This window comes from Ursus arctos, unplaced genomic scaffold (genome assembly GCF_023065955.2).
Source record: "Ursus arctos isolate Adak ecotype North America unplaced genomic scaffold, UrsArc2.0 scaffold_31, whole genome shotgun sequence".
Taxonomy (NCBI): Eukaryota; Metazoa; Chordata; class Mammalia; order Carnivora; family Ursidae; genus Ursus; species Ursus arctos.
The window spans coordinates 23539758-23553702 of NW_026622997.1; the positions used below are offsets into that span (position 1 = coordinate 23539758).

The following is a 13945-nucleotide window of genomic DNA, read 5'->3' on the forward strand; positions in this document are numbered from 1 at the left end:
GCAATGGATTTGCATATTCAGAAGGAGGATTAGGCCGTTCTGCTGCAGTTTTTGGAAGTTTTCAAATAGTCTCAAGTGTTGAAAATAAAGGAAGAAAATGCTTCTTTCCTTTATATTTTCAGTGAAGAGATCCAGCACAGGTTATCCATTTTTGTATGTATTTCTCACACGTATTTCCACTGGCTGTGTAGCGGTCACCTTGTGTCATGCGGTTCCGTGGTCATGTGAGCGCCCACTGCCTCTGTCTGTCTCAGTGCCATCGGTGTGAGCTCGCGCGTGCTTCTCAGTGATTAAATGTGATACTGAAATTTCTTTGTTATATTTGTTTTTTAATAGAAAATGCATCAGACGCAGATTTATGGCTCCTGAATAGTTGTACTGTAAAAAACCCAGCCGAAGACCACTTTAGAAACTCAATTAAGTAAGTGGAAGTTGTTTTTTTCCTGTTTTTTTTTTTTTTTTTAAATAAGTGAAGTGAAGAAGTTCAGGAAATCCACTTTAAAAAAATTCCCTAATCATATAAATATTTAGTGTGTATCAAAGAGAGTGGGAGTTGGACTTGTAAGATGATACTGTTTTGACTTTATCTGATAAAGAATGGAACTTCACTGTGGACTTTCTGGATAGGTGATTTGAATATCTGTGAAGTTAGCTAATTGAAGGTGATTTGAATATTTGTTGAGTCCTCTTTTCAGGGAATCCAGGCCACACTTTTTGGACCGACTTGAAACAGCCCTTCCCTCTTTTCTCTTTCCTGCCCTTTAGCACTTTGCTCCATGCTAGTAATGCCCGGCCTTCAAGGGCATCACAGTTCATAGGGGGGAGAGTGGCGTACGAGTCCTTGCTTCTTACTGTGTTCCCTCAGGTTCAAGTGAAAGAAGTATCCTTTTTCACGTGTGCTCTAAATCTTCTCCCACTCACCTTCTCAGAAACTGCACTTTATAAATTATGTCCTCATTTTCCTGTGTTTTCAACCTCTCTTAACCCCACGGATGCCTTTTCCTGGGTATTGAAACCTGCTCCAGGGCCCCCTTTCAGCTGTCGTCCTGTTTTACTTCTCACCTTCCCAGCCAGACTCCTCTTCGCTTCACGCTCAAGCTCAGCCCCCATGGGTTTTATTGTGAAATACATCAAGCCAAATATCAAAAGTTTATGAAACTTGTACAGTTTATATAGTAATATTAAACTTAACACCTGTATATCCACCACCCAGCCCAAGAAATATAACATTGCCAAGACTTTAGAAACCACCGTATGTCCCTGTTTGAATCATATCCCCACGAAGTCACTATCTTTACCTTGATTTTCATGCATCATTCCCTAGCTTTTATTAGTAAGTTTATCATTTGTGGAGAGTATCTCTAAACAACATATGGTTTAGTTTTGCCCTGTTTTGGACTTTATTTATTGGCCTTGCTCTGAGATTTGCTTCTTTTACTCATAAAGATTTTAGATTTATCCTTTGATGGACGTGAAATAACTGGCCATTCTTACATTTCACTGAATGAATTTGTCACCATTTATTTATCTTACTATTGATAATAGTTTTCCCAGCATTTTGCTTTTACGGACACTGCTGCTGTGAATATTTTGAACGTGTTTTCTGGTGCGCATGTGCAAGAGTTATTTTAGGATATGTACCTAGGAGTTGAATTATTGGATCACAGCTCTGTGTGTGTGTGTGTGTGTGTGTGTGTGTGTGTTCAGACTTTAGTAATGTCAGCCTCTTTTTCCTGAATGGGAGTACCAGCGTTCACCCTGAGCAGTAAGGGATGTGTGTAGTTGTTCTGCATTCTTGCCGATTCTTCATATAGTTAGATTTCTAAATTTTTGCCAATCATGTGGTACAGATGATATCTTACTGTGGTTTTAATTTGCATTTCCGTGATTCCTAATGATGTTAAGCATCTTTTTATATGTTTATTGGCCATTCGGATTTATCTTTCTTGTGAAATGGCTTTTAAAATATTTTTTCCTACTGAGTTGTCTTTTTATTATTTGTGGGATTATATTACATGTATTCCGTCTACTAATCTTTCCATGTTATACAGACTGCAAACATCAATTGTGGCTTATCATTTCACTTTCTTTAATGGTATCTTATGATGAAGAGTAAGTCTGGGTTAAAATTTATTTTTTTTCTTTTGGGTCTGTGCTCTTACTATTTAAGAAGTCTTTCTTTATTTTGAAGGTAAGATACTCTTCAGTGTTGTCTTCTAAATGTCTTATGGTTTTTACTTATTACATTTAAATTTATAATCCATCTGGAGTTAATTTTTGTGGTATGGAACCAGGAGGGAGGTCCAATTTTATTTTATTTCCATGTAATCACTGTTTTTTTCAGTATCATTTATTGTTTCTTAAGAATCCATTCTTTTCCCTTTTGTCTATTACCCACTCTGTCATAGTGTCCATAGATGTTTGGGTCTGTCCCTGGGCTCTCTCTGTGGTTCCATTGACATCTTTCTTCATTCTGGCATGGTTCTACACAGTCAATGATATAGATTCATATTAAGTTGAAATATTTGTTAGATATCAAGAGTGTCTTGACTTTTCTTGGTCCTTTGTCCTTCCATATAAATTTAATATCAGGCTCCAAGTTCAACAAGAATACTGTTGTGATTCTGATTGTGATTAGAGCGAATATCTTCACGACTTTGAGGGGAGAATTGGCATCTTTCTACATTTGTAGTTTTCCAGTTCATGAATAAGGTATTTAGGTCTTCTTTCACCCTCCAGGAATGTATAACTTCTTCATATAGCATCTGTACATGTTTCACATCTTCTCTCCTAACAATGTAGGGACAGTTGCATTGTTCTAGTACCATTTATTATTATTATTATTATTATTATTATTATTATTTTTAAATCTGTCCTTTCTCCTTTTACCTATGCAGTATTTTTTTTTTTATTGTTATGCTACCATACAAGGTAATTTAAAAGAAACACTCATTTTCTAGCTGTGCTTGCTCCCTTGGTCTCTCAGGTTTAATTCCTGTAGCAGTGCGAATGATGGTTGGGTGCAAGGAAAAGTACAGCTCAGGACACATGTTGGGCGAGAGCTGTAGTAGTTTGGGAGCTGATGGCCTCATCTCACATGGAGGTGCTTGGATATGGAAGGAAGGACTTGGATTTGGACTTAAGAAGGAAGAATTTTTTATACTTTCAACATTGTCGTGTATGACTTCGAGACCCATGGCTCCAAGGCAGTGGGGAATGCCCGACAGGGAGTTCAGTTGGAGGGAAGACATGTTTTCGTTTTGAAACAGGCCGGTATTTGAAGTCACAGCTAAATACTCTAATAAAGCGATGATCCTGTTTGATCCTTATCGAGGGCCTTCTGTGTGCTGGGCGCTGTTCGAAGTGCTTTACTTCAGTTGGATGTCACCTAGCTTAGTTCTTGCAGCCTGTCACTGAGTTGGAGGTTACAGTTCTGTTCTGCTTTTACAGATGAAGCGTCTGTTTTCCAGAGGAAGTTCCCTAAGGCTGTTCATAAATGGTGGAGTTGGGATTTTAACCTAGGCAGTCTGACCAGAGTCACTGTGTTTAACCGTTTTATTACTGTGCTTCCCAGGTGAAGCTGTCAGGTAAGCAGTTATCAGAGACCAACACGAAGAGATAGAGATTTTGTATTTTTTTGCATAGAAGTGGTAGCTGAATGCGATGGCATCCTCAAGGCAGAAACAACAGAAGGAACAGAGAAGAGGTCTTACTTGCACTATGGTGGGAGGCCTAGGAGGTGGCAGTGATGTAGGGCGGGCACAGGGAGTTGAGTCGTGGTCAGGAGGACGAGGAGGAGGAGTTACAGCGAGCCGAAAACGATGATTACCAGATGCTGCTCGTTTTCAAAGAATGCTTTTCATTTTTTGAGAAGTCTGTCATGTCCCCAGGTTATCTACTCTTTCCCTCTAGGAAAGGTAAATAAGATGTAAAGATATTTTCGTGCTGCTGATAACCCCTCACTACAGAATCCAGAGAATTTAGTTTCTGTGATTCTCAATTTTGTAACGTTACTAATGGCTGTGCTGCTAGACTGTTTGTAAAAGTTTATTTAAAACCTCAAATATAACTTGTGTCAGTGGGTTTTGTTATCTACATGAACCGTGTAGTGTATGTGGTTCTCAGTAATGATACGGTGTCTGAATGATTAAATGAAGTAATCCCATAAGAAAACTGTCATTTGAACGCTGGGGAGCTGGTGCCAGCAAGTATAGGTTCCTTTAATGCACTCTTCTGCTTGATTGAAAGAAAGTGTAAAAGCAGTATTACAGGTGATTAAATGTTTTTTTTTTTTTAATGGTTTTGAAGGCTTTTGATAATCACAACTAGTTCTTGTTAACAAAACACCAGTGCTACCATTTGTTTCGTTTCCAGAATAAGTATAATCCGGTAAAAGACACAATAACAATTAATACTGAGAAAATGTCAAATTCAAGTGACATGTATACATTTAGGGACGTTCAGTGATAGATTACCTACTCTTGTCAGGCATTTCGCTTCATTTCGATGCCTTCTCCTTTGTCATCACCATCCCCTAACAAAGAAAAATGAAGAGGGGTACTTCATAAACTCAAGTGTACCTTACGTCATGCTGCATCCTTTCCCTTCAGCCTCCTCTCTCACGTGTTTTCTTTTTAACGACAGTGAGGCAACATTTAAATTCAAGGACAGTCTGATGGACTGTTTCCCTTCTCCTCGTTCTGCTTCACCTCATCCCGTAGGTTCGCAAAGATGAGTTTAGATCTCACACAGATAATGATGGCTTCACTTTGCCGCTCCTTCCTGAGTGTCATCATTTCTGATCTTCTGCTTTTGTGTCTCTTCCGGTGTATATTTCTGGTATTTAATAATTGTTTTTCTTTACTTACTTATCACCTCATTTTTCTCTCTCTCAAGCCACCAGGCAGTTAACCATCTGGTTTTAACAGGAATGAAGAAAGATAACTCTAAGGGATTGACCATCTTTTTATGTGATTAATACCATTGATATTAAGATTCATGAATCATTGATCTCATTGATTAAGATCCATGACTTGTGTAATCCTGACAAGATAGCCGTGGACCTATCCCTCCTCTGGTGGTGGTGGTCAAACTTCACGCTGCATACAATGTTGTGCGGAGTGTTAATTAACGTTGGTCAGAGAGAATATTGGCTTAAAATGATTTGGAAGTCTTCATTTTATAAACTAGTGCTGATAATAAAATGTTCGGTCTTTAAATAATTCCCTAATCTAGGCAAAGTAATGTACTGATAGGAAAATGGCTGTATTAATCTGTAGGCTGTACTGCTCAATGCTTTATACTGGCTCTCTTCTAGCTGATCTGATTATGAGGGTTTTTACAGTGTTTGTGTTACTAGTATTCAGATTGATAAAAGAGTACGAGTTTTAGTAGCAAAAATGGAGTTAAGTGATTTTTTGGGGGGGGGGAGGGGCTGCCTTTTGAACTTTTGAAATCTTAAATGCTGTTACCTTCACTAATTTTGAAAAAAATCGCTATGAGCCCCATATTTTGTGATGGCAGCCTATTAGATGTGTACTCTTTCTTCTTGAGCCTTTGCTGGTTGCCCTGTCCTTGTTTTACTCATTACACCAATTTGATTTAGACAATATGTCCTTTAACTTGAGGGGCTCTTGAATAAATGAAAAAGATCAAAAGTTTCAAAAAAATAAAATTTGCTCTTAATGAGAGTATCAAATAAGAAAACTCCTTTGGTTAATGCTTTATAGAAATGTGGGATCTTTCCTGTGCCACCTAAAGGAGGTCATTCAGAGGCCGGTGAAAATAAACACATCTTGTGTGTTCTATATAAATGGCAGAACGAATAGCCAGCTTGCTTTGATCATGGACTGTCAACCTCTGTTTGACCTTGTGCATTATTAACCAAACGGGCAGTGTGGTTTGGCCATACTGATAGTGGATAGACAAGAATCACTAGTTTTTTGAACCACCTTTGCTATAGAAATAAATGGTAATGTTGAAGGGATGCTTTAGACATCTGAGTGAAATTACTTGAAAGAACAATTAGAATATAAGGAGAAGGGAACAAAGAGGAAAAGTTTGTGTTGAGACAGAGAGTATTTGCTTTGTATAACATCTTTTGTCTATAGGAGAGCACCTTATATAACGTCCCGTTGACAGAACATAGCAGTTAATGGACGGTCGTTCTTCTTATGAAATGATTTTTTTGCTTTATGTCGATTTAACTTGGAGTTCTTCGTTGTGGTAGTAGTTTTTCAACTTGAATTTGTGAAATGTTTTCAAAAAAGCTAACTTACGAAGAACAGAGAAGTGCTTGGCCTTTCAGTTAGTAATTATCCAGTTTATAAGGAAATAAAAAACTTAACTGATTCTTTTGTTAACCTAGATTCACTAGCAGTCAGGTTATCTTTTTCTTTTTCTAATAGAAATAATTGGCATGAAAGAGAAAAATGACGGTAGGCTTTAGTTTTGGTCTTTTGCAAAACACGGGTCCGATAACACAAGTTGTTCTTTAAACTTAGTTTTTAATACAGTATATTGTCGATTTTTTTTTTTAGCTTAGATGTTTTAATTTTGGCTTTTCTAGTTGTAGGAGATGGCTTTGGTTCATTGTGCTTTTGGATCCTTGCTTAAACTGTCCGTGGCAGCCACCTGAGTCCTGTATGATGTTACCACTCCCAGCCTCGTGGGTTCAGCTTTTCCTGCTCACCAGAAAGTTTCCCTCCATGTGGAATGTTAAGAGTTTTGGACCGTTCGACTGCGTGTGTGTCGTAGACCAGGTGTGAGTCTCCGAACAGTGCTGCGCTGAACATGAATTTATATTTCCTCCTACCATTTTTTTTTTCCATCTCCATCACTTGTTTAGATACTGTCTATGTGCTGATTACTCGCACATTTCTGTTTCTGACCCTCATCTCCCGGTCCAAGATCCAGACCTGTGCATCCCACTGCTTCCTGGCCTTCTCTATTCAGGTTCTAGTCGTCATGCGGAACCTTTTCCCCAGCTGCTGTGTCCCCCCTCCTGTTGCCTGTCCTGTTGGCTTGCACTGTCCTCTTCCAGAGAGTCTGTGAGTTTTCTTTGATTCCTTTACTTCTAAAACATCTTTTCCTTCCTCCTTTTGACCCCTCTTCTTCCTCTTTTCTTTTGCTCGATGTTATTAGTGTTGTGGTCCTAATGTGGTAGTAAATGTTCCTCTTGGAACTTGCAGTAAACCCCTGGGTTGTCATGTTTTCTCAGATTGCCACGGATTAGACACACATCTTCTGACTGTAATCCTTTCCCTCCATTCCTGTTGTTATTGCTGTAGTTACGGGTCCTCATTATCTCTTGCCCTTCATTTCACAGCAGAACTTCGGCTTGTTCTCAGCTGCTTTTCTGGGCCAGTCCGTGCTCTGCCCTCCTTCACACCCTGGGAAGGCTGGGTCCTTCCCAGCCACAGGAGGAAGATAAAATTTCTTAGTGTAACAAGGTCTTCTTACAAAATCTCTTTCTTGCCTCCCTCTCTAACTTGTTTTCTTGCCACTCCTTCGTAGAATTCTACTTCTCCCAGACGTGATATGATTTTGTGTTTGCGTATATTCTTCCTTTTCCCTGAAATAGGCTCCCCTTTCTCCCAAATGCATGCATGTGTGCCTGTGCATGCACTTGTGCGTACACACACGCACACACACACACACACACACACACACACACACCCATGTAGTCCTGCCTGGCAACCTGTGCATCTTTTGGAACTCCTTTCAAAAGTAATATCATCTGTAAGGTCATCTCCCTTCTAATTCCCACCCTTTACCTCTAAGGTCCACAGAGTTAATCACCCTCTATTCTCTGCTGCTTCTTGATCCCATGCAAACATCTATTGTTGAACATTACATTTTATTGTTTGTTTACGTGTTTGGCATTCTACTAGATTGTGAGTCTTGGGGTCAGGTTACTGACCTCAGGAAAATTCTTTTTTATGGAGTTTTTGACCCTCTGACTCTACTATGTAACGATTTCCCTTTTCTTGGGAAACAGAAACCATTAATAGACTGTCAACTCTTCTAAGAACGGCCCCCCAAGGCCCTTGTGAATCCCTTGTTGGAAACAGCCTGTGTATTTGCAAAGAGGAGAGACAAAACTCTAATTTTCAGATATCATATTAAAGGACCCTCTTTTTAAGAAATCATGCTGTTTTCTTTTTATGTTTTCCTTATAAACTAGGAAGAAACCTGCCCCTTGTCCTAATAAGTGAGGCAGGAAACTTTTTATCACTGTTACTCTGCATTTTCTTTCTAGAGGGAAGGGGGTAAGAAATCTTTTTTTTTTTTCCTTCAAGTTTTTATTTAAAGTCCAGTTAACATATAGTGTACTGTTAGTTTCAAAAGTACAATTTAGTGATTCATCACTTACATACAACACCCAGTGCTCATCACAAGTGCCCTCCATAATCCCCATCACACATTTAACCCATCCACCTGTCCACCTGCCCTCCAGCAACTTTCAGTTTGTTCTCTGTAGTTAAGAGACTATTTTATGGGGGCGCCTGGGTGGCTCAGTCGTTAAGCGTCTGCCTTCGGCTTAGAGCGTGATCCCAGAGTCCTGGAATCGACATCAGGCTCCTCCGCTGGGAGCCTGCTTCTTCCTCTCCCACTCCCCCTGCCTCTGTTCCCTCTCGCTGGCTGTCTCTTTCTGTCAAATAAATAAAATCTTTAAAAAAGAAAAGAAGAGTCTGTTTTATGGTTTACCTTTCTCTCCCCACCACCAAGTTCATCTGTTTGGTTCTTAAATTCCATGATGAGTGAAATCATATGGTATTTGTCTTTCTCTGACTTATATGGCTTAGTGTAATGCACTCTGGCTCCAGCCACATCATTGCAAATGACAAGATTTCATTCTTTTTGATGGCTGACTAATATTCCATTGTATGTATATGTGTTTATATATATATATACACATACACACACACACACACACACACACACACACACACACCCCCACCCACCCACCCATGTAGTCCTGCCTGGCAACCTGTGCATCTTTTGGAACTCCTTTATATATATATATATATATATAAACATATCACCTCTTTTTTATCCATTCATCACTTGGTGGACATTTGGGCTCTTTCCATAATTTGGCTGTTGTTGATAATGCTGCTGTGAACAACAGGTTTTATGTATCCCTTTGAATCAGTAGTTTTGTATCCTTGGGGTGTATACCTAGTTGTGCAGTTGCTGGATTGTGGAGTAGGAATTCTTGTCCCTTCTTGGAGTGGTCACTTGGTCAAGCTGGCAGAAGTCCAGCTGTGAATGGCAAGACCTTGTTCTCCCTGCCAAACTCAGTGAGCTGGGCCAGCTTCAGGACCTTGACCCTTGGCTCAATTGAGGCAACTCATCTTGAGTCAGAGGAGAGGAAAGAAAAGTGTAGGTAAAAACCTGGTAGTGTTTGGCTTTGAGTTTGACACACAACTGTAATTACTCAACACATGTTTGTACAGTTAGGTTGAACTGATTCTTCCTTTTTGGGGAAGAGAGTTTAGTATTATTCTATCTGTACATCAGCATGTCATTGTGAATGTATTATTCTGTGTTAGGTATATAAATTTTGTAATATAGCTGTGTTACTATCCTAGCATTTCTTTTACATTTGAGTAACATTGTTCTGTTTCACCAAATGAGCAAAAAACATCAGATAAACCATCAAATTAAAAAAAAATCAACATGGCTGTTGCAGGGGAGGAAGCAGAAGCATTGGGAAGGTTAACTTGAGAAAGGATGTTGTGAAGGAGTCCAATAGTAATATCTGTGCAGACAGCGATACTGCTGAAGACCACATTTCTCTGCAGAAGTTGTTGTTGAGGCGTTAGGTCTTATCATCCCATGTGTGAATTCGTATTATTCAAGTCTTGAGTCATGGTTCTGTTTAGTCTGTTTTCTGTTGTTGCAAGGACTTTGTATTGTTTTCTTCCCCATCAGCTAGTCTGGGATTAATAATGGTGTTGGAGAAACATGCTTTCTGGAAACATAAGTGAAGAGCTCTCTCTTGATTCCTAAAACGAAAGGTGAGAGTTATATAGTTTAGAGCAGATTTTGACTAATTCCTTGTTACAGGCTTCAGATTGCTCGTCCCCTAACCAAGGAAAAACACAGAGATGAGGGGGAGTGCAAGGAGATTATTATATAGTGTATCCCAGTGAGAAACTTGACTAGAAATAAAGGAGAAAGTGTATTTTGGGGTTGAACTTCTGGTTGACTTAAATAAAACCAAGTGAGGGAATGGCTAAATTCACAGGTGAAGGATTAGTAACTTATTCTGGAAATCAGGAACAGAAAAAGCAGCTCAGATGTAGTAAGTCATTTTAAAATGCAAAACTGAGTTTTGTAGTTATCTAAAATCTTTTTGGTGAATAGTATTTTGCATATTTCATGATTACTGTTACATAAACAGTTGCTTTGTTTTTGCCATTTTAAGCAAGAGAGTAAGTGAAAGAGGTCAGTGTATTATGTACTGGCAACAGCTGGCTGATAGCGTTGAATACTTACGTAATTAAATATATGCGTTGGCTGTTGTCCTAACAACTCTGTAGGTGGAGGCCCAGAAAGCATGCAGAAACTTGCTATAGCAGGATTAAAGAAGAAATCAACATGATCTGAGCCTTTGCTTTCAGCCAAGAGTGATTTCCTATTGTTTTGGTTTCAAAGACATTCTACTTATTCTTGGTGTGTGTGTTTATACAACAGAGAAAAAGACTCTTGTGTTTTTTTCCTCCCCTTATTGTATGTGCTAAGGGTAAGAAGCATAATCTTCTTTAATTTTTAGTCACTTGGCGGTATTGTTTAATAACATAATAAATGAAATAAAAAACCATCTGACCTTTAAACTTATAGAACATGATACCAAGATATTACATGTTAACTGTTTCTGTTCCTTGCTGATGGGTGTACTTAGGGGTTCCCTGGGCCATTTTAAAGGGTTATTTTGATTTTAGACCACCTTAAGGCATGGTTGTCTGTGATCATGGAAAATTGGGTTGTGTGGCTGTGAAGGATAAACAGAATCCACAGGTAAAATGCAACTGTGCTTTTGGCTAGTAGCCTTATCTATGGAGTCAAATCCTATTCAAAGTACCCTATGTTTATTTCTATTATTGTTTTTTATAGCACAAGGGCTGAGGCCAGTCCTTAAGGCACCTTTGAATACAGGCTTTGATGACTGGATAGCACCTTTATAGGTATTAGAAAAAGATGGCACTCCTTGTAGACACAATCCTGCATGGCTATGTATGGCTGCCCCATATAAATAACCCTGTATTTAACCATCTCTTTATGTGTCTGTACCCCATTTCAAAGTGCCCCTCAGAAACTAGCGCCTGGTTACAGTGGTTGACCGTGATGGTTGAACAAATGAATGAACCAAGTCATGTGTTTGCTTTCTGTCTCTGTTTATACTTTGGACGCCCACCATCTCCTGCCTCTGTCAGAGCAAGTGTCTTCCTCTGTAGCTTTTCTTAGAAATTTTTCTGTACTCCTGTTTTCTATTCGATTACATCATTTAGAAATTAAGTTAGGCTGCATGTCCTAGAAAACTCAGAAAGTAGAGGCTTAAATAAGATGGGGGTTTATTTTTCTCATATGACGTGAAGTCCATAGTTAGGAAGTTGCTGGCTTTCGTTTACCAATTCGAGGATGTGGTCTTTCGATTATGGTGTAAAGTGAATGTTACTCTCTAGCCATTATACGTATTTTCTAAAAAGGAGAAAGAACCAAATGGGACAAAGCCCCTTGACTTTGTGCCTCCTTTAAAGGAGCTTTACAGGAAGTCCCACTCAAAACTGTGTGGTGTATGCCAGTGGCTGGAACCATCTCATATGACTACTCTGTAAGGGAAGCTAGTAAGTATATTTTTGTTTCGAACTGGTCACATTGTTGCCCCTAACTGAATTGGGGTTCTGTTGGTAAGGGAGAAAGGGAGAACTTTATCAGGGGATTAACTCGATGTCTTTGCTGTAGATTATAGTCTTTGGGGCAAAATACATATTATATTTCTTATTTGTAAGGATTCGTGTATTGGATTAGTTTCTCGTACTTTTAGACAAATGACCCTTCTTTCTCCTGTTTTCTTTATTAAGAACATCTAAGAAACAGTATAGATGCCACTTGAGAACTTTTTTCTCTTTTTGGTTACCCTGACCTGGCTCTGATGAAGTAATAACAAAATACAGGAAGAGTTCATGGCTTAGATGTTGCACACACTAATACTGATGCTACTACTAATGATGATGATGATAGTGATAATAAGGAGTAATTGGGTTTTTCAACATACTTTCTGCTCCTAAGACCTGCTGTTAGCATATTTGAAACGGAATCTTTAAGGAAAGCGTGTCGTTGTTTCTGAGATTCAGCTTTATGTTACAATAATTACAAGCCTGGTTTAGAAACTAGAAATTTTAAAAGAATTTAGATAGAAAACAAAAGTAGAGTTTAAAATTGAATATCGTGAAATTCAGTGACCATTCGGAAGACAGGTTGAGACTTAAAATCATTCTATAGTTAAACGTTAGAAAACACTATTTTATGTAGTTCTAAAAAGTTTGTTTTAGCTGAGAACAATGCTGTTTTTCACTTAAATGGAAATTTAGTGTTGTACATCTAACGTGAAAAAAATGGAGAATTAGAAGTAACCACTGAAAATCTAAACAGTGGAGGGCATCCGGGTGGCTCAGTTGGTTAAGCCTTCGGCTCAGGTCATGATCCCAGGGTCCTGGGATTGAGTCCTGCATTGGGCCTCCTGGACAATGAGGAGTCTGCTTCTCCCGTTACCCCTCTCCCCTGCTCATGATCTCTCTCTCTCTCTCTCTCTCTCTCGCTCTCAGATAAATAAAATCTTAAAAAAAAAAAAAAAAGAAAATCTAACCAATGGTAAGAGTCCTATAAAACTTGCTGTAGATTTTCTGTGGGTTGTTGCCATTGGATATAATTATAGGAAAGTTAAGGATATCAAATTCTCATCCTGGAATGTACCCTGTGCATTCAGCAACAGTGTCTTTTGTGTCCTTGCGAAGATATACTGTTGAACCATTGTTATGAACTACCAGACAAATTTATGTTCTAATGACCCATTCTTTAGTAGTAGTTTTCTTCTTTTGTTGGATGTCTCTGTGTGCTCACACTTGTCTGCTTTTCTCAGTGTAGGTGCATCAAGAAAGAAACTGACAGAATCACGTGATAGAAACTGTTGTGGGAAAAGTACAAATTAATGTGTTTGTCAAGGATCTCTTTTACAGTATGTTTTAGAATGAACAGCTCATCCTCTGTGCCAGGCAGTGACGTGTTTTCTAGCTCATAAATTTCTTTTCGTTTATAAGGGGTCAGATAAGAAGAGTTTATGGCAAAACTAAAAAGTTTAATTTGATGCTCTCCTTAAACACATGCCAATATTTTATGATAGTTACTGAAAGACTTATTTTTTTTTTGAATGAGAAAATGTCAACATATTTCATAGTTTTTTTTTGGTCATCTGTGGTTGAAGCATAGATTAATTTACTGTTTTGATTTTTTTTTTAAAGATTTTATTTATTTATTTAACAGAGAGAGACAGCCAGCGAGAGAGGGAACGCAAACAGGGAGAGTGGGAGAGGAAGAAGCAGGCTCCCAGCAGAGGAGCCTGATGTGGGGCTCAATCCCAGGACTCTGGGATCATGCCCTGAGCCGAAGGCAGATGCTCAATGACTGAGCCACCCACGCGCCCCTACTGTTTTGATGTTTTTACCATTTTAATAAATAACAAAGACTTTAGTATACTTGATGAAGTAAATTTTAGAATGGTAGTTAAAAAAATTAAAATAGAACTGATGGATATTCATTGAGCAAATCCTGGGCACATGGAGCTTTGAGTTTATATTGCTGATGCCCTTGTTGTCCTTCTGCCTAAGTAACTTCAGGTCAGCGGTTGAGCCTTAGAACTGGATGTGTGAGGAGAGCA

The 13945-nt window shown here is 38.8% G+C and overlaps 1 protein-coding gene across 13 annotated transcripts in view; it reads left to right on the plus strand.

Annotated features, from left to right (window-relative positions):
* CDKAL1 (CDK5 regulatory subunit associated protein 1 like 1) overlaps positions 1-13945 on the plus strand; it is an 811149-nt gene that overhangs the window by 102826 nt on the left and 694378 nt on the right. For all 13 annotated transcript variants that reach the window (XR_007191477.2, XR_007191478.2, XR_007191476.2 and 10 more), the window contains one exon: positions 337-421. Coding sequence is in view for 10 of the 13 variants with exons in the window: in XM_048225746.2 (XP_048081703.1) it covers positions 337-421 (85 nt within the window). In the remaining 3 variants the exon portion in view is untranslated. The remainder of the gene's footprint in view (positions 1-336; positions 422-13945) is intronic.